General features: G+C 31.2%; 2 protein-coding genes across 7 annotated transcripts in view; one reads left to right on the forward strand and one right to left on the reverse strand.

Annotated features, from left to right (window-relative positions):
* The window catches only part of LOC134711830 (FERM, ARHGEF and pleckstrin domain-containing protein 2-like), a 105,044-nt gene that overhangs the window by 17,004 nt on the left and 67,072 nt on the right, over nucleotides 1–20,968 (forward strand). For 4 of the 6 annotated variants that reach the window (XM_063572750.1, XM_063572755.1, XM_063572753.1 and 1 more), the window contains exons 3-11: nucleotides 4,224–4,328; nucleotides 8,716–8,831; nucleotides 13,069–13,166; nucleotides 14,128–14,254; nucleotides 14,797–14,884; nucleotides 15,446–15,601; nucleotides 16,664–16,678; nucleotides 19,118–19,278; nucleotides 20,735–20,809. In XM_063572750.1, the coding sequence (XP_063428820.1) occupies nucleotides 4,224–4,328; nucleotides 8,716–8,831; nucleotides 13,069–13,166; nucleotides 14,128–14,254; nucleotides 14,797–14,884; nucleotides 15,446–15,601; nucleotides 16,664–16,678; nucleotides 19,118–19,278; nucleotides 20,735–20,809 (941 nt within the window). Of the gene's footprint in view, nucleotides 1–4,223; nucleotides 4,329–4,471; nucleotides 4,485–8,715; nucleotides 8,832–13,068; nucleotides 13,167–14,127; nucleotides 14,255–14,796; nucleotides 14,885–15,445; nucleotides 15,602–16,663; nucleotides 16,679–19,117; nucleotides 19,279–20,734; nucleotides 20,810–20,968 lie in introns of those variants that run through there. The other 2 variants (XM_063572756.1, XM_063572754.1) reach the window with 2 other exon arrangements.
* On the reverse strand, nucleotides 1,389–3,493 carry LOC134709512 (uncharacterized). Its single transcript, XM_063569673.1, has 2 exons — nucleotides 3,399–3,493; nucleotides 1,389–2,868 (listed from the first exon to the last, which is right to left on the reverse strand). Exons 1-2 carry the CDS (start codon nucleotides 3,491–3,493, stop codon nucleotides 1,509–1,511), a joined length of 1,455 nt encoding a protein of 484 aa, XP_063425743.1. The 3' UTR covers nucleotides 1,389–1,508.

The following is a 20,968-nucleotide window of genomic DNA, read 5'->3' on the forward strand; positions in this document are numbered from 1 at the left end:
TAACTTAAGCAAGGTTAGGTGGGACAAATATTTACCATTGGCAACTATGAAATCATTTCAAATGAATTCTTACTATTATATATGAGACCATTGGTATTATACTGTTCTGTTTGCATCTATTTATTTCATTTTCAAACTGAACATCAGTTTAGAATGCTTTCAATCTAAGAAGTACATATACCTTAAGTTAGACAATACAAATGTTAATTTGACGTATTGTGTACTTTAAAGTACTGGATGTATGTCATGTGACCAGAGCATGATGTCTACTGGTAGTAAATACCAGTCAGCCAACACTCTCCAAATATTTACCTATAATTCAGTGTCTTGTTTGAAGTAGAGTAATATGAAAAGTAGTAATTTGCAAAACAGGAGCAGAACAAGATTTGTTCAAAGTAATTAATTGCACATGAGAAGAAAAACAAGCAGATTTTTTTATATATATCAGGAGATGCCCAATAAATTATCTTTTACCATATTATATAACAGATGATGTACACATAGGACTGGTGTACATGTATACTTTGTATTTTGTTAATTAGAAAAGATCTGAAGGGCTGCATGATAAGACAAGATAAAATTCCTTTTAGGTCTGAAGACTGCAGTTGATTATAGATCAGCATTTACCACGAGTACTTGATTGTAGAATGTAAAGGCTAAAACTACTGATGTACTTGTTTTCAATTTCCAGGAATAGTGATTATTCTGAAGCATCTGATCTGAGGGGGTATCAGGTTTTACCTTTGTCCTCCTGTATGTACATAACCTCAACCAAATGTTATGAAACTTATACACAATCATGACAATGCTTACTACCACACATTAGTGTCGTGATCATGTTTGAATTTTGGTGGCATTACTTTTAGGTAATGTTCTAGAGTAGTTGTGCTCCTTTTACAAATGGAAAAATTGCTGATTTTTGTCCGTTCTCTAACTTTAGTTTGCCTCAACCAAATCTTATGAAACTTGTCCAATTACTTCCAAGCAATTTAGTGAAAAGATGTCATTATTGAAATAGTCTAGAAAAAGCACTTACTTTTGCTGGGACTAATAAATTTCAATGGTTTTACACTAGTTCTGTTGGGGCCCTTTTTACCTTGCTGTTCAGTTTGTGCCAAGGCTTTGAGTTGAAGACTGTACTTTGACGTATAGTAGTTGACTTTTACAAATTTTGACGCTGATGGAGAGTTGTTTTATTGGCACTTAAACCACATCTTCGTATACCTATCTATTTCTACTTTCTTTCCCATCTTGTGCAATGCAAAAGTATATGTTCATAATATTAACAGGATGTAGGACTATTAATGTTTCATAAATGCTAACCAATACATATTTATTATTAAAAACAAAATCATAAAAATCATTTTCAATAGTTTGGTTTAATTTTATTCTACAGTTTCAATGATTCATAATTGTGTTCATAAAAAATATAATGTGTTTTTCCAATGAATAACGTTTAACAGTAAATGATTAAAAAAAGTTATATTGAGCACACACTTTCATTGTAGCTAATTTATGCCTTGTAATTGTTTGTCATAAGGAAGATTAAATTTATTTGCCAACTTATGAAATATAAGCTGCAGTGCATCATTTTCTCTTTCTCTTTTACGACTAGGAATGGAATACTGCATATATTTAGCTATCTTTCTAATTTTTTCATGCATTTTCTGAATTTGAATAGTTGACACATCTTGTAAGAGATTGTAAATATTATGACCCTCTTCTAAAATTTTATCCACATCAATTGAAATAGTAAAAGTTGAGTAATCGAGAAACTCCTGAAATGCATACGGATTGTGTCCATCCACTGTTAAAATGACCGGAATGCATCCACTGATGATAGAATCGTAGAAGGATTTTCTTGAAGGGGAATCACCTGGAGGCTGTAGGCAAAATACTGAATGCTGCATCCATGAAAATAATGATTTACTTATACTGTAATCACACTCTTTTGTATAAAACAGGACCATGGTGTTTGTACGGTTTACATGGCACATTTTAAATCTGCTGTATGGTAACTTTGTTTTAATATCGAATTGTTTCATAATTTTCGATCTTTGATGACTTGATGGATGTTCTCCAGCAGGAAGTAAAATAAACACGTCTCTATCATGAATCGGCACTGTGGACAAATCTATTTCTTTTGATTGTTGAAAATGGCCATATGATGGATATGGTGCTACTATAATCGAGTTTTTATGCATTATTGAATATGGCCATACAGTATTAAGTCCATATGACATTTTTTGCTTTTCAATGGTAACATATGTAATTTTATTTGTAAAAGACTGAAACAAATACGGGCAATTACTGCTTTCCATTTCTTTTTCAATTTTTGAAGCTGTTGAAAAATGAGGCTTCCCAGTTGAAAAATAGGAACTATTTGTCAGAAAATCTTTCAATGTTTGTACCATTTTTGATGCTTTATCATTCTGACAAATGCATAATAATCCTATATATGCAGGAACATAAAACATGTCAGCTTTCTCTGGATTTCTTGTTCTTAAAGGGTTTCTTTTAAGTTTTTCGTGAATAATTGGTTCCAAATTAAATTGATTTGTACCACATATACTTATAGATCCATCGGTATATTGGTTAGATACTATTTCTTTTCCCATTCCATACAAGGAAAAATTAAAACAGTTTCTATCGAGATAATTATGACAATATTCAAGAATGTCTTTGTTTAAACTTCTTGGCAGTTCATATATGTAAAATCTAAATGGGTAAGCAGAAGTGTTTGTAGGAACAGTTGTTTCATAAGATGTATAAACACTGGTATGTTGGACAGAATGCTTGGTGAATTTCTGGTCCATTTCATTATTCAAATTCTGCTTTTGTTTGTAAAATTCAACTTCAGAGAAAAGACTGAAAAAAGAGATATTTATATTATTTATAAAAATAAATAAGTATAAAATATATCCATACTTGATAGTTCAACAGTTATATTATGGTAGGTTTTTGTGACCTCGTCAAATCATTATGTCCTAATATAAAAAAAAAAAAAAAGGTTATTACATGGCAATTAACTACTGTGTTGAAACCAACTAGATATTGTGTATTTTTCTGCTTCTCCACCAAGTACTCGGCATTTGAGGGAGAAGAGAAAACTTCAGTACCTCACAATTTTTGCTGTACTTGTGGTTTCTATATTTGGTTTTCTGTCTTATGCTTTTAAGTCTACAGCTGTTTGTTTTGGCTATTTTCTTTTCTACTTGGTGATTTTTGTTAGCCCCCCACTGAGGACTCAAAGAGGATTTTATATTTGCAATATGTCTGTCTGTCTGTTTGTTCATGCAGCTGTGATATGTGGTGTATTGTTTCATCATGACAAGCTACAGCAATAAAACTATGCAAGCAATTATCTAATAAGTAAGTTATATGTTCTGTACTGGTACCTTACTATAGAAATGGTGTTGACTATCACTAAAAATACCAGTACAGGAATCAACACTTTAGCTAGTTTCTTTTTCTTTTTCATCTGTGTGATCATCTCTGTAAATATAAAGATAAAGAATTGATATACTGGTCAAGTTATAATTATCTTATGGTACATATAGCTTCCCATGTTTACTGCAGTGGCGGATCCAGAAATTTTTATAAGTGGGGGCCCACTGACTGACCTTAGAGGGGGCCCGCTCCAGTCATGCTTCAGTGATTCCCAATATAAGCAACCAAATTTTTTCCCAAAAGAGGGTCCAGGCCCCCTGCCCCCCTAAAGCTGCCTTTGTACTGAACTCACTCTTCAAATGGTAGATTTTTTTTCTGAACATATTTTAACACTTTAATGTTTAGTCAAAATTTTCAAAGTAACTGGAATCTGTAGCAAAGACCTTATTAATCCTGAACTTCTTACCTGTTTTACCATTGGTCCAGAGTTAGTGTTTTGGTTTCAATAAGAGATAAATTCTGTCTGTAAATTTTCAATGAAGATCCCTCATGAATAGGAAATAGAAATGAAGATGTAAACTTCTAAGTTAAGAATTGTGTTTATTGAATGATGTGTAATATAGCTTTGCAATATAATCTTAGTGATATAAAAGCATCTTCTAAGAAAGATGAAATGTAGCACCTTTCATAACTCATCTCTCACTAGTTTGTCTATAGGGATTTCTAACCAGTGTTGGATCATATAAGTAGTGGCAAAATTTCTTTTCATATTGAAAACTAGATGTATTGATGGATTTCTTCACAAATAAAATATTGTTATTTTTGTATTACAGATCAAGGGATTAGGAAATGTATTATGGGAAGCTGTGGTACGGTATTTACAGCTGGTAGAATCTGACTATTTCGATCTACAGTATGACGATACACATGGTGTTAGGGTAGGTATCATTTCTCATATTGATACACATGGTGTTAGGGTAGGTATCATTTCTCATATTGATACACATGGTGTTAGGGTAGGTATCATTTCTCATATTGATACACATGGTGTTAGGGTAGGTATCATTTCTCATATTGATACACATGGTGTTAGGGTAGGTATCATTTCTCATATTATGAAGAAATAATTTAATTTTGGATGTAACACGTCTTCTGATTGGCTGACGTTATTTTGTTATCAGCCCATAGACATAATTTAGTCATGTGACCGTGACATCATCAACGTTTTTTCATGGATATCTACAGTTTAAAATGGAATAAAGAATTAAATTATAAGAAATGACAAAATACTAAGAAATCCCAGCAGCCTTATATCTAGGGAACCTAATTCCCTTTAACCAACAATGAATTTTAGAAAAAAAGATTTAGTTTTTGTTTTAGATCTTTTTTTGTCTTGCACAAAAACTTAATCTTTCTTTAAGATTTTATAAATAAAAACTACAATTCATAGAACAATATTGCCGGCAAGTAAATACTCAATGGAATATTTAATTAAAAAATATAAAATTTGATCACTTTGACCTACATTTTAATTTTAAACTTTAAGCATGAGCTACAATGACCTGGCTTTGACCTAGTAATGACCTATTGTAGCATATTGATTATTTTATTCTCCAAATTTGCTGTAGTGTAACATATGAAGATGATTCTACTGGGAAAAAGTTAAGTGTTATCATAAAATAAAACATATTGGATTAGTAATACACATAAAATAAAGCAATAAGTTGCAGAATACAAAAGGCAAAATAGTAAATGAATTGATATTTTCTTTGTATGCCAAAACTTTCGAGCTGATAGATGAAGAATAGGCATGAAAAGATATTTTGCCAAATGGGAAGAAAAATTCCTGAACTTACTTAAGCTTGCCACTCCACTGAAAATTTAAGCAGGAAATTGAACAATGGAAAAAAGGATAAAACACTGATCTATCATATTTTATTTTCAAAATATACATGTAATCAGTATTATATTTCCAACAAGTTACATTCCATTGGGAAAATTATGCTTTGGTCACTATTAGCCCAATTTCTGTAGGAGGAGTGAATCAAAAGGTTTTCGTAGAGTCTTGCATTTCAGAATTCTCTCTCTTTTGATTTATTGATTAAATACTATAGTCAGGTATTGATTATATTCAGCCTCTGATATCTCAGACTATCAGACCTACAAGAGGTTGTCTATGTTGACTTTCATATTTCTTTGTTATTATGCTAACCCCAGGAAATTAAAATTTGATGAAACATACAACTATGATTAAATGCAGACAATAAAATCAGGGATACATGAAATTTTTAGGAATCTTTTCGCAGGATTGTCCTGAAGTTCAGACGAAAATTCTTGATTGGTATTCTCATTTTAGATTAGCCAGATATAGTTACATCTAATTTTATCAAAAAACGGTAAAAAGCAATTGATTTGTGTCTTCATGATCAGAGAATGAATATCTAACCGTCTGATCTCATAAGTTCATTGAATTTGAAACATTTGTAATCAAAGACAAAGACCACTTTTTTAGCTCTTAATTTTTTTAATTTTTTTAATTTATTTATCAATATTTATACTAGGCAGGAAGTCTGTCAGATGTCACTAATATTGTAAACCAATTTGCCTCTACAGTTCTTGTATATATGTTACAAATACAAAACCTGTCAAAATTAGGTTATATCCTGATGATCCAATCAATATTTTGGAATGAGCAACAGCCATACTCTAAAAGATATTTATCTACAGCAACAGCCATACTCTAAAAGATATTTATCTACAATATTTCTTTTACTAAGAGTGATAGATAGATCATTGCTCAAATATCCAATTTAAACAAAGAGAATATTGGTATGAGGTAAAGTTTCACCAGCATTCTGTGATTTCACATTTATATATACCAATACAGCTTTTTATTAAAGCAGAATAGCTCTCATTCAGTAATTGAATACAGGGAATAGCTCCATATAAAAGTTAGCATTAGAACATCTTTATTGTCCATTAAATCTGTAATGAATATAAAGACCCTGGCTATTGCTTGCTAACAGTTCCAATCATTGACGTTGACAGCACTTAGGGCTTTACAATTGATATATTGTATTTCTAAGCAAAACAGAAAAAAATACCAAAGTTTCTGATCATATTAAGATTGATACGTAAGAAAGATAATTTATGTTAATTCCATTTAGGTCCAGCTATTGTGGATTTTTAGTTGTTTGTGGGGTATTCGTACCAGTTTTTGATTTCTTGAGTAAAGAAAGCCAACAAACTTAAGTGTGCTTTGAAATATAGATTTCCAGATTGTATGCCGTGTTGTTGTAAAAAATTAAGAAATTAGGTGCCTTTGAAAATAGATAATGACTGAAAAATACTAAGGACATGTTGTGGTTATTCCTGTAAATTTTCAAAAGAAGATTAATTTTGACAATTGAGTTCTGTACATTGTCATACAAAACTTTTTATGACAGGATTTTCATTTATGAATATTTCATTATTTTTGGGATAAAGCTTGCATAAAATGCAAGGAAAACCCTATGGTACTGAATTTCTATCTAAATTTCCAAGATTTATCACTACTAGTTCATACAAATAGTGCAGTCAAGTTCTATTAATGATACTTAGATATTCAAGTGCATTTGGACTGCCATAGTTGTCAAGAGAACTTTTCGTTACTGAAAATTGCATAAGTAATTCATGGTGTATGAATTAAAATTGAATGAGTAATTCATGATGTATGAATTTGTTATAAAAATAGACTGAATTATGAACAAAGGAAGATAACTTCTACTTAAATCAATAATTTCTTATTACAATTATATGTTTTATCTTAAAGTTACAAAATTGCCAAATGCAATCAATCTTTACCCTTCAGTGCTCACAAGCACTTTGACTAGTGGATTGAGGGCTCCAAATGTGAATATTTCAAAAGAATTTTTAGAAAGAAAAAAAATGAATGTTATGAACATTTTGATTTTGCATATTGTAATTATAAGTAGTAAAAAAATGAAAAAAGAAGCTATTTATAATTTGTTGATTAAAATATAACTAAATGAAAAGAACAAATTCCAGGTTCTGTTTTTATGTCCAATCTACAATAGTAGAGGGGCATTATGTTTTCTGGTCTGTGCGTCTGTTAGTTTGTGTGTGCGTCCGTCCATCTGTCCCGCTTCAGGTTAAAGCTTTTGGTCAAGGTAGCTGAAGTCCAATCAACTCGAAACTTTTAACACATGTATCCTATGGTATGATCTTTCTAATTTTAATGCCAAATTCGATTTTTTGACCAATTTCATTGTTCATTGAACATGGAAAATGATTGGGTCATCCATGTACTTTGGACACATTCTTGTTTGATCCATGTAATCTAGTTACTATATATGACTATACAAGTATTTAAGAATATGTACAGCAAATATTGTTGATATATGATCTTGATATAGATAAATGCATGTCATATATTTGAGTCAGATTGATTTTTTCCATAAATTTATAGGTTATTAGATTAGGTTCTCACTTTTTATGCCCCACTTATGCCCCACCTACGATAGTAGAGGGGCATTATGTTTTCTGGTCTGTGCCTCTGTTCGTCTGTTCGTCCGTTCATTCGTCCGTTCGTCCGTTTGTTCGTCCCGCTTCAGGTTAAAGTTTTTGGTCGAGGTAGTTTTTGGTGAAGTTGAAGTCCAATCAATTTGAAACTTAGTACACATGTTCCCTATGATATGATCTTTCTAATGTTAATGTCAAATTAAAGTATTGATCCCAATTTCATGGTCCACTGAACAAAAAAAGAGATAGTGTGAAGCTCAGGTTAAAGTTTTTGGTCAAGGTAGTTTTTGATGAAGTTGAAATCCAATCAACTTGAAACTTAGTACACATGTTAACTATGATATGATCTTTCTAATTTTAATGCCAAATTAAAGTATTGACCCCAATTTCACGGTCAAGTGAACATGTAAAATGATAGTGCGAGTGGGGCATCCGTGTACTATGGACACATTCTTGTTTTGACTTACTTATGTCAATCCTATATGCTGTTATCTTCTAACTATAAATAGATTTTGTTTTATATATCATTTATTGATTTTGGCGGCATTTTTGAAGGATGAATTAGATATATTTAAACAAAGGTTATGTTTACATTGTATACCTGAAAATCATATTTTGCTTTGACTTTTTTTTTAAATTAAATGCTGCAACATTTATCTTTTAAATAAATCCCTCTGCAACTATTTTTGACTGTCATGCTTTTGAAAAATTAAAAGGTCATACTGGGGAGACAAATAAAATCTGTGACTTTATACTTATGCATGCTTACATTATGCTTTTAAAATAATTGCTTTTCTTTTTCAGTGTTGGTTAGACCATGAGAAGGGTCTATTAAAGCAGCTCCCGTCACCAGATAGTCCTCTTGACTTCTGTGTAAAGTTCTATACACCAGATCCTGGCTTACTTGATGAATTCACTAGGTTTGTTAACATAACTGTTTAAATAATCTAAATGTTTATAGTTTATTGATAAATTACTAGTTATAAGTAGTTTGTCAATTTCTTTTGTTTTATAGAATCAGTATAATAGGTCAATTTTACAGCTGGCGGAGTTCACTTGTCCTTGACCACATTTTAATGATGCAGTGAATAATTGTTAGTTGGTGATTATGGGACTTTTTTCTGCTACTATAATTAGTTTGTCAACTTTATTTGTTGTATAGAATCAATAAAATCTTAAGCTGATGAAGTTCACTCGTCTTAGACCACATTTCATGATGCATTGATCCAATTTAAGTTTTCCAAATTTAAGCCTACATGTTTCATATTGTTAAAAAAATCCAGTCATCTGAGGTTTGTTCTAGGTCTAGAAAATCAGTACATGTACATCATTTGGTCTCTGGGGGAGAGTTGTCCCATTGGAAATCGTACCACAGCTTCTTTTAATAACTCACATCTGGTTGAAATTCTTCCTCATAAGTAGGTACAGTGGAGTCCCCGGTGTCCGCGCGGTCCGTGATATCGCGCATTAGCTGATTTTGTCATATCAACACAGTAACACAAACAAAATCGTTCTTGTTATTGTTTTAGCCTTCCGAAGGGATGAAAAAGAACAAAATTGATAAGTTCAAGAGTTAAATAATAACTGCAATCCCGTGATTTGCCATATTTGGCCAATTTCCATTTAAAAAATACATCATCAGATAAAATTTGTTTTATTTAAGTCAAACTTATATCAGATTGAAATAATTTTTTCTCTGCATCCTTGGCAGTGTATTTGATTCAAACTCAGCTATATTTCGTAGTATAAAATCTTCCCTTTATTTAAAATAAGCTATTTTTGGAAGGCATGCGCGAACTCACCGGACATTGGAGAAACTCTCAGAACAGGGGTTTCCCTAATTTTAGACACACATTATACAAAATCTAGAGAATGAAAACATGCAAACAGAAGATTTTATGAAATAAAAGTATGTTATGAATTTCTTCACACAATATTATCCAATTATTAGTTTTATCAGTTGAATGAAGTAAATTCATAAGTCTTAGGTGCGCGGATACACCGGACTGCACCGTACATAAACAGATAAGAAGTCATTCAATTTTACAGAGAAACAGATTTAAAAAAAAAAGAAGCATTTTGCAAAACAAATACTGCATTTTTTAACACTTTTAATTTAGAACTTTTGTCATGCATGAAGTTTTGAATCAAACTTAATTCATTAGAACATAAAAAGACAAAGACATACAAGTACTTTCCATAATGCAGTTGGAATAAGCTGAAATTTCTTTACTTAATTTTAAGAAAAATTTGGAAACTAGAAATAGCTTAATATTAGGGAGGAGCTACCATGTTGTAGAATTTATAAAAGTCAACGGAAATGTTGCATGTACATTTAATTTTGTTTAACAATTCAAAAAATGTTCTTACCTGATTAATAAAATATATAAAGATGTCAAAGTAAACTTGCTTCTATATTTGTGAAATAAATATGTGATCTAACCGTACATAATGTTCGTTTTATTTCATTTATTTAACAGCAGCTGTGGAATAATTTATTACAGCCTCTACTTATAATTTTCCCTAAAATATCAGGTTATCCTCTTGCTTGTAATAGTACATGTTTAGAAAGATGACCTCTACAGATTTAAAGGTCATGACAGTTTCATGATGTCCTTGTCACAAGTTGTCTGGATTACCTTTATAATACAATGAATATGGATTAACCCTTGACAATCTTGTAAAGGTTTCTTTTAAATACATAAATTATTCAGCTTTTCTGATGACAAGCTACAACAGAATTAATGTCTGAAGAGAAACAGGATGAACAAAATATAGAGAGAAAAATGTCTATTTTGAATAACTTTGTTTTGTTAAATTGTTGTCTTCCTTATCTCCATTTAATGTTGCCTGACCTTGACCTTGACCACATTTCATGATTCAATCGTCAATTTCTAAGATACAATAAGCAAACGTAAATCTATATATGTTGAATGGAATTATTGTATGGTGTACAGGTTTGTGTGGTACAGTTTATCTGATCTTAACCTTATTTTCATGGTTCATTGGACAGTGTATAGTTTTTGTGGTTATGCCTTTTTCTACGATACAATAAGCAAATGGTAACTAAGGTATGGAATGATGTGTCCTTTGACAGTGCCTATTTGACCTTGACCTCATTTACATGGATCATTGATACTGTTTTGATTATAGGATACTTGTATTAACCCTTTATTTTAAAGACTTGACACATAAATTCATTCATTATCAATAAAGCAGGCAAGACATTTCAGTGTCTACACACTTGTTAGTTTTATGTTAAACATTGATTTTTAGAGTTTTATATATGGGACATTATTGCTTTTGTATATTGTTTTTTCATAAAGACATGAAATTTATTGATACAAACATAAGGTCTGGATTATAAAAATGGCTACAGTAAGTTGGTTGTACTGTTACATGAACAATGACTTTGTTGGTACATAATAGAAAAATATATGAAAGAGACTGATTAAAAGTACTTAGAGTAAACATGCATTTACTGAATAGATATTTATTATGTTATGCCCTAGGTGTAATCTTCTTATTTTATTACAAAATATGATTAAATACAACATTTGCAAACATAAGTAATCCCAAAAGTTTTATGACCTGAGTTATTGGAATATATATATGAATATACATAAGGGAGAAAAACATGTGAGAAATTGTAGCAGGCATTTTACCACACAAGGTTCTAATCGACCTTGTATGTAAATACAAATTGTTAATGTGAAACAAATTGAATACACAGCTCTGTAGCCAACCATTCTAATCAATGGCAACCAATTTGCATTTATTTTTCCTTACAAAGGGGCTTCCATAGGAGGATTCCATTAATGTTCTGCTTGATATAGAATGTTTTCTTTTGGGTTTCAAATTCCTCGTTTGAAGTTATTATTAATTTTAGAAAAATCAAATCTTGTTTTTCCTGCTTTATTGTTCTTAAAAAGTTATTATTTCAATAATAATTATTTTCTTTAACTCTGCTAACTTAGAATATTTGTTCATTAGAATCTAAAACATTGAGAGCCTGATTTGTCTTTCATTGATTGATAGTCAAATTTACTGCTTCATTATCAATTCGTTGGGATTAAAGCATATTTACAGAAGTCTAGATGTTTATAAGACCTTATGGTAATGTGAGCAATTGGTTTTAGAATGGCACTTTATTACCACATTCAAGTTTAAAACAAAGTCATAAAGTTATGGTTGGAAATATATATTTCATGCCTTGATTTAGACATGAATATGAGTCCAGAAAAGGCAAAAAATGTGGACAATACCAATGAGGTTATACATGGGCAACTACATAAACTATATAGAGCTTAGAAAAAGGAATTTATTACCAATTACAGGTACCTAAATCCTGTGCTTATTTGAAGGGCTCATCCAATTAAGTTTGTCAAATTATGCAAAACTTAAAACTATAAAAAGGTTAGAGAGCGGCCTGTTGTTACTTAAAAACATGAAAAGGTGGGAAAATGACTAGTGCTTGTCAATATTCTCGTTATGGTATGATCATTTATTAGGGGAATGAGGGGAATCCGTAATGAAACAGCAACCCAACAACACACAAAAAAAGACACATTGAGGTTTACATATATAGTGCTCAGCAATTAGTCTTCAATAATTACAAGCTATTTAATCATTGTACTAGCAAAGTTTTTAAAATTTATTTAGCAATATTGCTTCCACTCCAATTATCTAAATGACAAAAAAAAAGGAAGATATACCTTAAAAATAGCCTCAGACAAGGCAAGCACATGAAGATTTGGAGGTGTTTAACTTGTTTTTTGTTGTCTCTTCCACCCTTTTGAATTTGATCAGTTGAATAACAAAATGTACACAACAGAAAGGAAAAAATAACAAATCTGACATAAGACAAGAAGCTTAAACCAGCGTTAAATAAAGATTACAAAAAACAAAAATACTACACAGAACACAAAAGAATGAAACAAAAATCAGTACAGTGTTTTTAATATGTCATATAACAGCTGCACTTAATAAGTGCACTTCAACTAAATGTAGTGTGACTGTATAATATAACAATAGTGATGTCTGATGCTTTATTAAAACAAAAATTTCAAGTGAAGTATATATATTAAGAAAGCAACTTTCCAGTACAATATTATTCATTGCTTTTTTTGCATCTTCATTTTTTTTTCTATTTTTCAGGTACTTATTTGCATTACAAGTAAAGAAAGATTTATCTATTGGTCAAATGGTTTGTAGTGAGAATACTGCAGCACTTCTAGCCTCCTATATTGTACAAGGTGAATAAAATATAACTTCACATGTACAGTCAGCCTTGAAAAGGATGAAAGTTTTAATAAAAAAAAATGAAAAAAAGGACATGTTATATATTACACAAAGTATGAAATGTACAATATATGTCAAGTTGACACAATAACTATGCATAAGTTCAGTGAAAACACAAAGAAAAGGTCAATTTAAAAATAATTTGCATTTACAGTACACAAAGCTGTTTACAAGAAATAGTTTGGTACATGTATATAGCCTTTTAGTAATGGTTTACTTTTACAAATTGTGACTTGGATGGAGAGCTGTCTCATTGGCACTCATATCACATCTTCTTATATCTTTTTTATTCTACTAGCTGTTGATTCCCATACATATCTGGGCCTGCTATTTTAGAGATGGAAATATGGGTTATTTATAACAATCATCTTAATGTTATAACTCTCAATTAAGTTAAAGCACGGTTTTAAATTGTTAGTTCATACTGGTAATTGAATCAGACTGAAAGATGTAACCATTTACCTCTTGATAAAAATAAGATATTTGTATAATTACTGCCAATAAATTTGTAGTAGAATAGATGATATAATATTGCAATTGGACCAACTCAATTTCCAAGTTTTAATGGGACAGTCAGTTTGGCATCTCATCCACCTCCTGCTTGCCATTGTTTCAAAGTTTTAATATACCCACTGTTGATGAAATTTTCAATCAAACCATTAGGTCTGGAGCTTGGTGTTGCTGAATGGTATTTCTTATTTCCTGGACTTGCAAACTATAGTTTCCGCAAGTGTAACTCAATTATAAAAGAAATCCCAAATTAGTTAATTAATTCTTTTCAGATTGTAAAGCATTACATAAAATGTTTTATTGGTAAAGCACATGCAATGTGATGTAAAATCCTTTAGTAATTGTGAGAAAAAAATTTATCAAGATCAGGATAATTATTTACAATATATATCTTATTTATTTTAGCTGAGTTGGGAGATTATATCATAGAAGAATATATAGACCATACCTATTTGATGAGTATGCCTCAGTTTATTCCAAGGCAGTCTGAAGGTCTCCTGAAGAAAGTTATGGAATATCATAAACAACATATGTAAGTATCAATACACAAATAGTATATAAAGAAAAGAAAACAGAATCAACAAAATTACAGTAAAATACAACAAACCTTATCAACCACCAACTCCTCTAAAACGTATGTAACCGAGAACAAACAAACGTTTTATATTAAATGTTAATCTGAATGTGGACTGCAGATTCATTAATAAATCTGATTCTTACAAAAAATTTCACTTTAGTACCATATCCCCTGGAGTTAGGCAATGGAGCTCGATACGATTTTTCCAACTATCTAAGCTCTCTGAATTATTAAACCCTTGGGGCTTAGGTATGTGTTAGTGGTGCTTCAGGAAGTGTTTTGTGTTTATAAGCTATGTTTGAACACTGATTACTTCTAAGAATCGTTCTAATTTGCATTACAGATTACACCTCTCTTCTTGAGCTGGCCTCTGTGATGTTCACTATTCTCTAGCTAGTAACATATTGTTTTCTATTTCATATCAACTTTGTATCATCCTTACTAATATTAACTCTGAGGCATGTAAAATAACTATGATTATGATTCACATATTTTAGAGGGGAATCCCCTGCAGAAGCAGAAGCAAGCCTAGTAGATGTTGCCAGGAAGGTAGAAACATATGGTATCAGACTAAATGCTTCCAAGGTTAGTCACAAAATGAGAAGGAAATAAGTTTTTCTTCTTTAACTGTCTTTATATTCATGTAGTTAAACATCTGTTATGTTCAATGTTTTGGATGTAGCATTCATGACTTCAGACCCACCAAATGTATAAAGTTTTATTTCCCTATAAGTACAGAAATAAATATTCTATAAAGTCAGAGTAAATGTTACAAGAATATTGAAAATGAGGGGGGGGGGTTCAAAACTACAGCTTCACCCAAAGGAAAAAAAGCCAATTGAAACGCAAGAGGTCAAAAACAATAATTCAACAAAGAGGGAAACCATCAGGAAGACATATATACATTTTATTTAGAAAAAAAATTTACTTGCACTTATAAAATGATATTACATGTATGAAAAGTTTTCTTATAGTTATAGGTTTCTTTCTTTTGACTGTCAGTTTTAGGTAGCTTGTAACTTTTACCTTTATTATCATTTCTTGATTTATCAAAACTGACTATGTTCTTTATTTACCAAGAAAAAAGAAATAGGCTATACAGCTATATATATAATTTTTAAAAACAAACATGTCAATTTTTTTCAGGACCATGAAGGTGTTGCTCTTTACCTTGCTGTAGCGCACATGGGCATTTTAGTGTTCCAGAATAATACTAAAATCAACACATTTTCCTGGGCAAAGATCAGAAAACTAAGCTTTAAAAGGAAGAAATTTCTTATTAAGCTACATCCAGATACCTATGTAAGTTAATGGAGAGTTAAATATGACTGATTTATCCTATGGTCACTTTAATTGGAATATGATGGATTTGAACAAATGCACTTTTGAAAAGTTTTATCATACATAGGTGTCAACTTTAGAAGCTTTCAAAGTGGGACATCTCCTTCAAAGTAAATTTGGTTTAGAACCCTCCATGTTTCAATAATGTTATGTGAATTTTAAAGTTAAATTTTTTTTATGATACAACATTTAAATTGATCCAATAATTAATAGAATTAATCCTATAAAACTATATACAAGTTAGCTCTATATTATGTATACAACAATGTTTAATTGTAGTAACACAACTTTTTTGGACACATAATCCATAAAAAGTCAAAGTTGAGTCATATAAGAAGGATGTTGAAAGATTTGTTTTCTCCAAATAAGTTATTTTGATGCCCTGGTGAGAGACATGCCTGCAGAAGCAGATTTAAAATGTTCAAAATATATAGAAAGGCTCCCTATGAAACTTGTAAAGTTGACACCATGATGTACTGTTTGTTAGTTTGTTTCACATTGAGAGTTGACACCTTTGATATACTGTTTTATTGCTTTGTTTCACATCAAGAGTTGACACCTTTGGTTTACTGTATTTTGCTTTGTTTCACATTGAGAGTTGACACCTTTGATATATTGTTGATTGCTTTGTTTCACATTGATATGCAGTTTTCATGTGATGTTTTATAATGTATTTACTCAGTGTGGATGGTTTTCACATATGCACATTTATAAAAAAAAAATCACAGTTTTGGTCATGTCACTGCTTGGTTTTCATAATACTTCAATCAAATGAAACCACAGGTCTGTGTTAGTAATCATTTTATTCTTCCATATTTTTGGAAGAATGGCCAGATAAAGATAATTATAAAAAGGGGTTAATCTTGTTCAGATATATTTTAATGAAGTTCAAATAATTTCATCCGTAGCCAAAATCCTCATTGCACCGTTAAGTAGAGGGGGAAATATATCTTTTCTTGAAGTTACATGGATTGAAAAAAAATAGAGTAGACTTTATTTCAGATATCTGCTTTTTGTTTTCAGCCAGGAAAAGCTAAGGTGAGAAAAATAACGATAAGCTTGGCTTTTGTTTTTGTCAAACCCTCTCTCATTATGTATAACAAAGGGACATGGTTTAGAGATAGCAACTCAGCCAAGCAAATATCACATAATTTGAAAATTTATATAGATGTTGTATTCTGATTTTATTTTTTTTTATATAGAAATTTATATAATTCATATTGTAATCCCATAAACATAGATGTAATATTTTATTTAAATAAATATAATTCAACAAGGATTTAGGTCATGCTATTATATTATTATAGAAAACATGACATGAAAAATATACAAGTTAAATTACTTTTGATTAAAAACAAAAATATTCGGTCCACATCCTACACAATGCAGTTATCCAAGAATTAACAAATTCCCAAATACGGTATTTCTATTTTGTAAATAACTTTTGTCACAAATTCACAAGAACATTGAACATAAAATTGAGAATGGAAATGGGGAATGTGTCAAAGAGACAACAACCCGACCATATAATAAACAATAATAACAGCAGAAGGTCACCAACAGGTCTTCAATGTAGCCAGAAATTCCCGCACCCGGAGGCGTCCTTCAGCTGGCCCCTAAACAAATATGCATGATTGTTGTTTTTTGTTGTCCAGTGCAGTGATTGACTAGTATTGATAGTGCATGTTCAGAATGAGCTCACCTAAAGCATTGTGTTGGCTTTGTCTAATGTTTTTGCGTCACCTGTTTTAATTCCAGAAAAATTGATATATTATTTATCTCCCTTGAATATGTCAAATTACTTAAAAATAGTGTACATGTCCTCTGCTTTTGCATTTTAGCTTCAGTATGTGTCTGTTTTGTTGTGGCTTTTCTAATTGGAGGTTATCCAGATCTAAAGTTTGACTTTTTAAGACATTGCTTATTCCAGAAATATTGTTCTCTGTAAAACTTAAATAACTGGGATCAAAGCTTGACTTCAGATTTTACACTGTATTATTTATTGTTATGCTGATGGGACATGACAAACATTGGCGTAGCTCATGGTACAGCTGTTACAATGTTTTTGTTATAACAATTGTTGGCAACTGTAATAGAAATATACAAATCTAAGCATTCTTGAAGTTAAGTTATGACATTCTATGTTCAAGGATTCATTTCCAGAGAAAATCTCCTTTGCAATGAAAGTTCCAGAATGAAATGGATCATGATGGATAGCTTAAATATTCATCTGACTGTAATTTCATTTTCATGGATCATTCATAATGTTTAGTTAATGTGATGCTTGTAATAAAACAGTACAGACTTTCAACATATGCACTCTTTTATTTATTTTGGAGATACTAGTATGATGTGACTTACTTTTCTTAGTTAAATTATGCAGAAGTACTTTGATGTGCTCTCTTTCAGAAATTACATTATATTCTGTGTTTCATCCATTTGACTGCTGCATAAAGATGTCACTCTTACTTTTTATGTGCCTGGCCAGTTTGAATAATTCCAGCTTTGCTAGAGTCATTCATGTGTTTGATGTTGAGAATATTTTCTCAATTTTAAATTTCTGGTCAAAAGCATATATTTTATAGATAATACATGTATTTCCATCAAAATGTGTTAAAAAAAATTGATTATTCTACAAGTTAGTTAAGAATCTGTTACTGTAGCACAAGGCTTCAATATATTCTTTGCATTGCACTTATCTAAAATGGTTGCGATACTTACTAAGGTACTTACACCTGATCCCAGGATTGGTATGTGAAGTAATCATGCATAGTTCAAATTTAAATATTTGAAATTTGATTCTCTTTATGTTGTGACATATTCAAAATTATCTCATGTTCATACTTCTCAATTTTTTTCTGGTGATCTTACTGTAAAATGTGATGAATTCTTGGCAAAATTCTCATTAGAGTTTGGTGTACATATCAAATGCACTTGTCTTTTGACTGCTGTGTTTGATCCTTTCTCTCTTTTTTGATTGATTTGTGCTGACCACCATTTCTAAACTGTTGTCTTTTCTGTGGTGGCTATTATAAGTTATATGGTTCACTACTGACCCCATACGGATCCACAGAGGGTTAGTAAAATCCATAGGGGGTGAGGCCGGAGGCCGAGTCCCCTATGAATTTTATTCACCCTCTATGGATCCGTAGGGGGTCAGTAGTTAACTGTATAACGAATTTATCGGACGTTGGACTTTTCCTGCGGCGTTTTGTTGAAAAATAAACAATGAACCACAACAACATTAATAGATGACGTCGCCATTAACGCGTCACGAACCCCATATGAAACTTACTAACACCATACGGTCTCATAGGGGGTCACCACGTGACGGCGTTTAACCAATCACAACCTGATAATTCATCTGTGGTCCGATAATTTGTATTGGTGGAGGATGCCAGAGTGCCCAGCTTTTGGCTTTGTTATTTAAAAGATACCTTTAATAACACAATAATATTGTTATGTATTTTATTATAGGGATATTATAAAGACACAGTAGAATTTTTCTTTGAAAGTCGAGATGAAAGCAAGAACTTCTGGAAGCAGTGTATAGAGCACCATGCATTTTTTCGCTGTCACATGATCAAGAAAATACCACGAAATAAAACCAAGCTAGTCAGTAGAGGATCCTCTTTTAGGTAAAACAACAAATGAAGAAAAGAATGTTTTATATGGCCTTGAATTTATTATGCAAATAGGAAATTAAACATTTCAGCATTTACTTAGTACACATTTTAGATGAATATTAAACAAGCAGGTCTTAAATCTGTTAATCTTAGTTACTGTCAGTAATAATTTGATATTTGAGTTTCTGTATAAATAGCTGTCTGGAAGAAGTCCACTGAACTTGACATCATTTTTAATGTTTAGTGATCTACTATAAAATTTTCCTTAGGTCAGTTTCTGATTTACTGTGAGTAAAATGTAACGGTTACTGAGGCTAAACTCAACAACTGCAAGATAGATACATATGTATATAAGGTTTTGTTCTTCATTGTTTTTATGATGTATTGTTGTAAACTTATTTTGTTGATCTTTGTATGCCTTCAGCCCTAATATGGTATAAATGTGCATTATTCAATACAATAATATGTAAATATCATTTTTGTCGAGCCTGCAACTTTAGTTGCAGAAAGCTCGACCTAGGGATAGTGATCGGGTGGTGGTGGCAGCTGCTAACTTCTTAAAAGCTTAATATTTTGGAAGGTAGAAGACCTTGATGGTTCATACTTTGTATATGGATGCCTCATGTTACGAAGTTTCCGTCAGTCACATGTCCAATGTCCTTGACCCCATTTTTATGGTTCAGTGACTAGTTGAATAAAAAAAATCAGATTTTTTGTAATGTTAAATTCTCTCTTATTATAAATAATAGGACAACTATATTTGGTATGTGCATATCTTGCAAGGTCCTCATGCCCGTCATACAGTATTCACTTGAAATGGACCTCATTTCATGGATCAGTGAACAAGGTTAAGGTTTGGTGGTCAAGTCCATATCTCAGATACTATAAGCAATATGTCTAGTATATTAGGTGTATGGAAGGACTGTAAGGTGTACAAGTCCAATTGGCAGGTGTCATCTGACCTTGACCTCATTTTCATGGTTCAGTGGTTACAGTTAAGTTTTTGAGTTTTGGTCTTTTTTCTAATACTTAATTCAAAATGTCAACTATATTTGGTGGATGGAAATATTTTATGATCTACATGTCAGTCGGGTAGGTTTTATTTGACTTTGACCTCATTTTCATGGTTCATTACTCAGTGTTAAGTTTGTTTTTTTTTCTTTTTTTTTCTTAAACTACATGTATAAGCAATAGGTCAACTGTATTTGTTGTATGGAAGAATTGTTAGCTGTACATTCCTGCTTAGCATGGTTCATCTGACCTTGGCCTAATTTTCATGGTTCATTGTTCAATGAGTTTTATATTTAGAACTATCAACATAATATCTATGAATAGTAAAGAAGGCGAGACATTTTATCATGTGCACTCTTGTCATAAGTTTTCTTGATACATGTAGTAATTCATTTGTCTCAATGACTTTAGTTCTAGCAGGCGAGGCATTTCAATTTGTGAATTCTTTGTATTTCAGATACAGTGGTAGAACACAGAAACAGTTGATGACATATGTCAGAGAAACTTGTGTCAAGAGTCCGTCATTTCAAAGGTTTGTTATTTATATAATTTCTGGTCTCCTTTTCTGTCATTGTATAGCAATTAGGATATTATATATATATATAGGCATGTCTTCTGTAGATATTTCTATGCATGCTTTCCTTAAACTTCTTGGGTAAAGTTTTTTTGTTATATATTTTTCTCAAACTTG

This window comes from Mytilus trossulus, chromosome 3 (assembly GCF_036588685.1).
Source record: "Mytilus trossulus isolate FHL-02 chromosome 3, PNRI_Mtr1.1.1.hap1, whole genome shotgun sequence".
Taxonomy (NCBI): Eukaryota; Metazoa; Mollusca; class Bivalvia; order Mytilida; family Mytilidae; genus Mytilus; species Mytilus trossulus.

Coding starts and splice junctions, on each gene's coding strand:
- LOC134709512 (XM_063569673.1), bottom strand. CDS start 3,493: ATGATCACACAGATGAAAAAGAAAAAGAAACTAGCTAAAGTGTTGATT. Junction 2,869..3,398: donor AACACCATTTCTATAGTAAG/GTACCAGTACAG, acceptor CTCTTTTTTCAG/TCTTTTCTCTGAAGTTGAAT.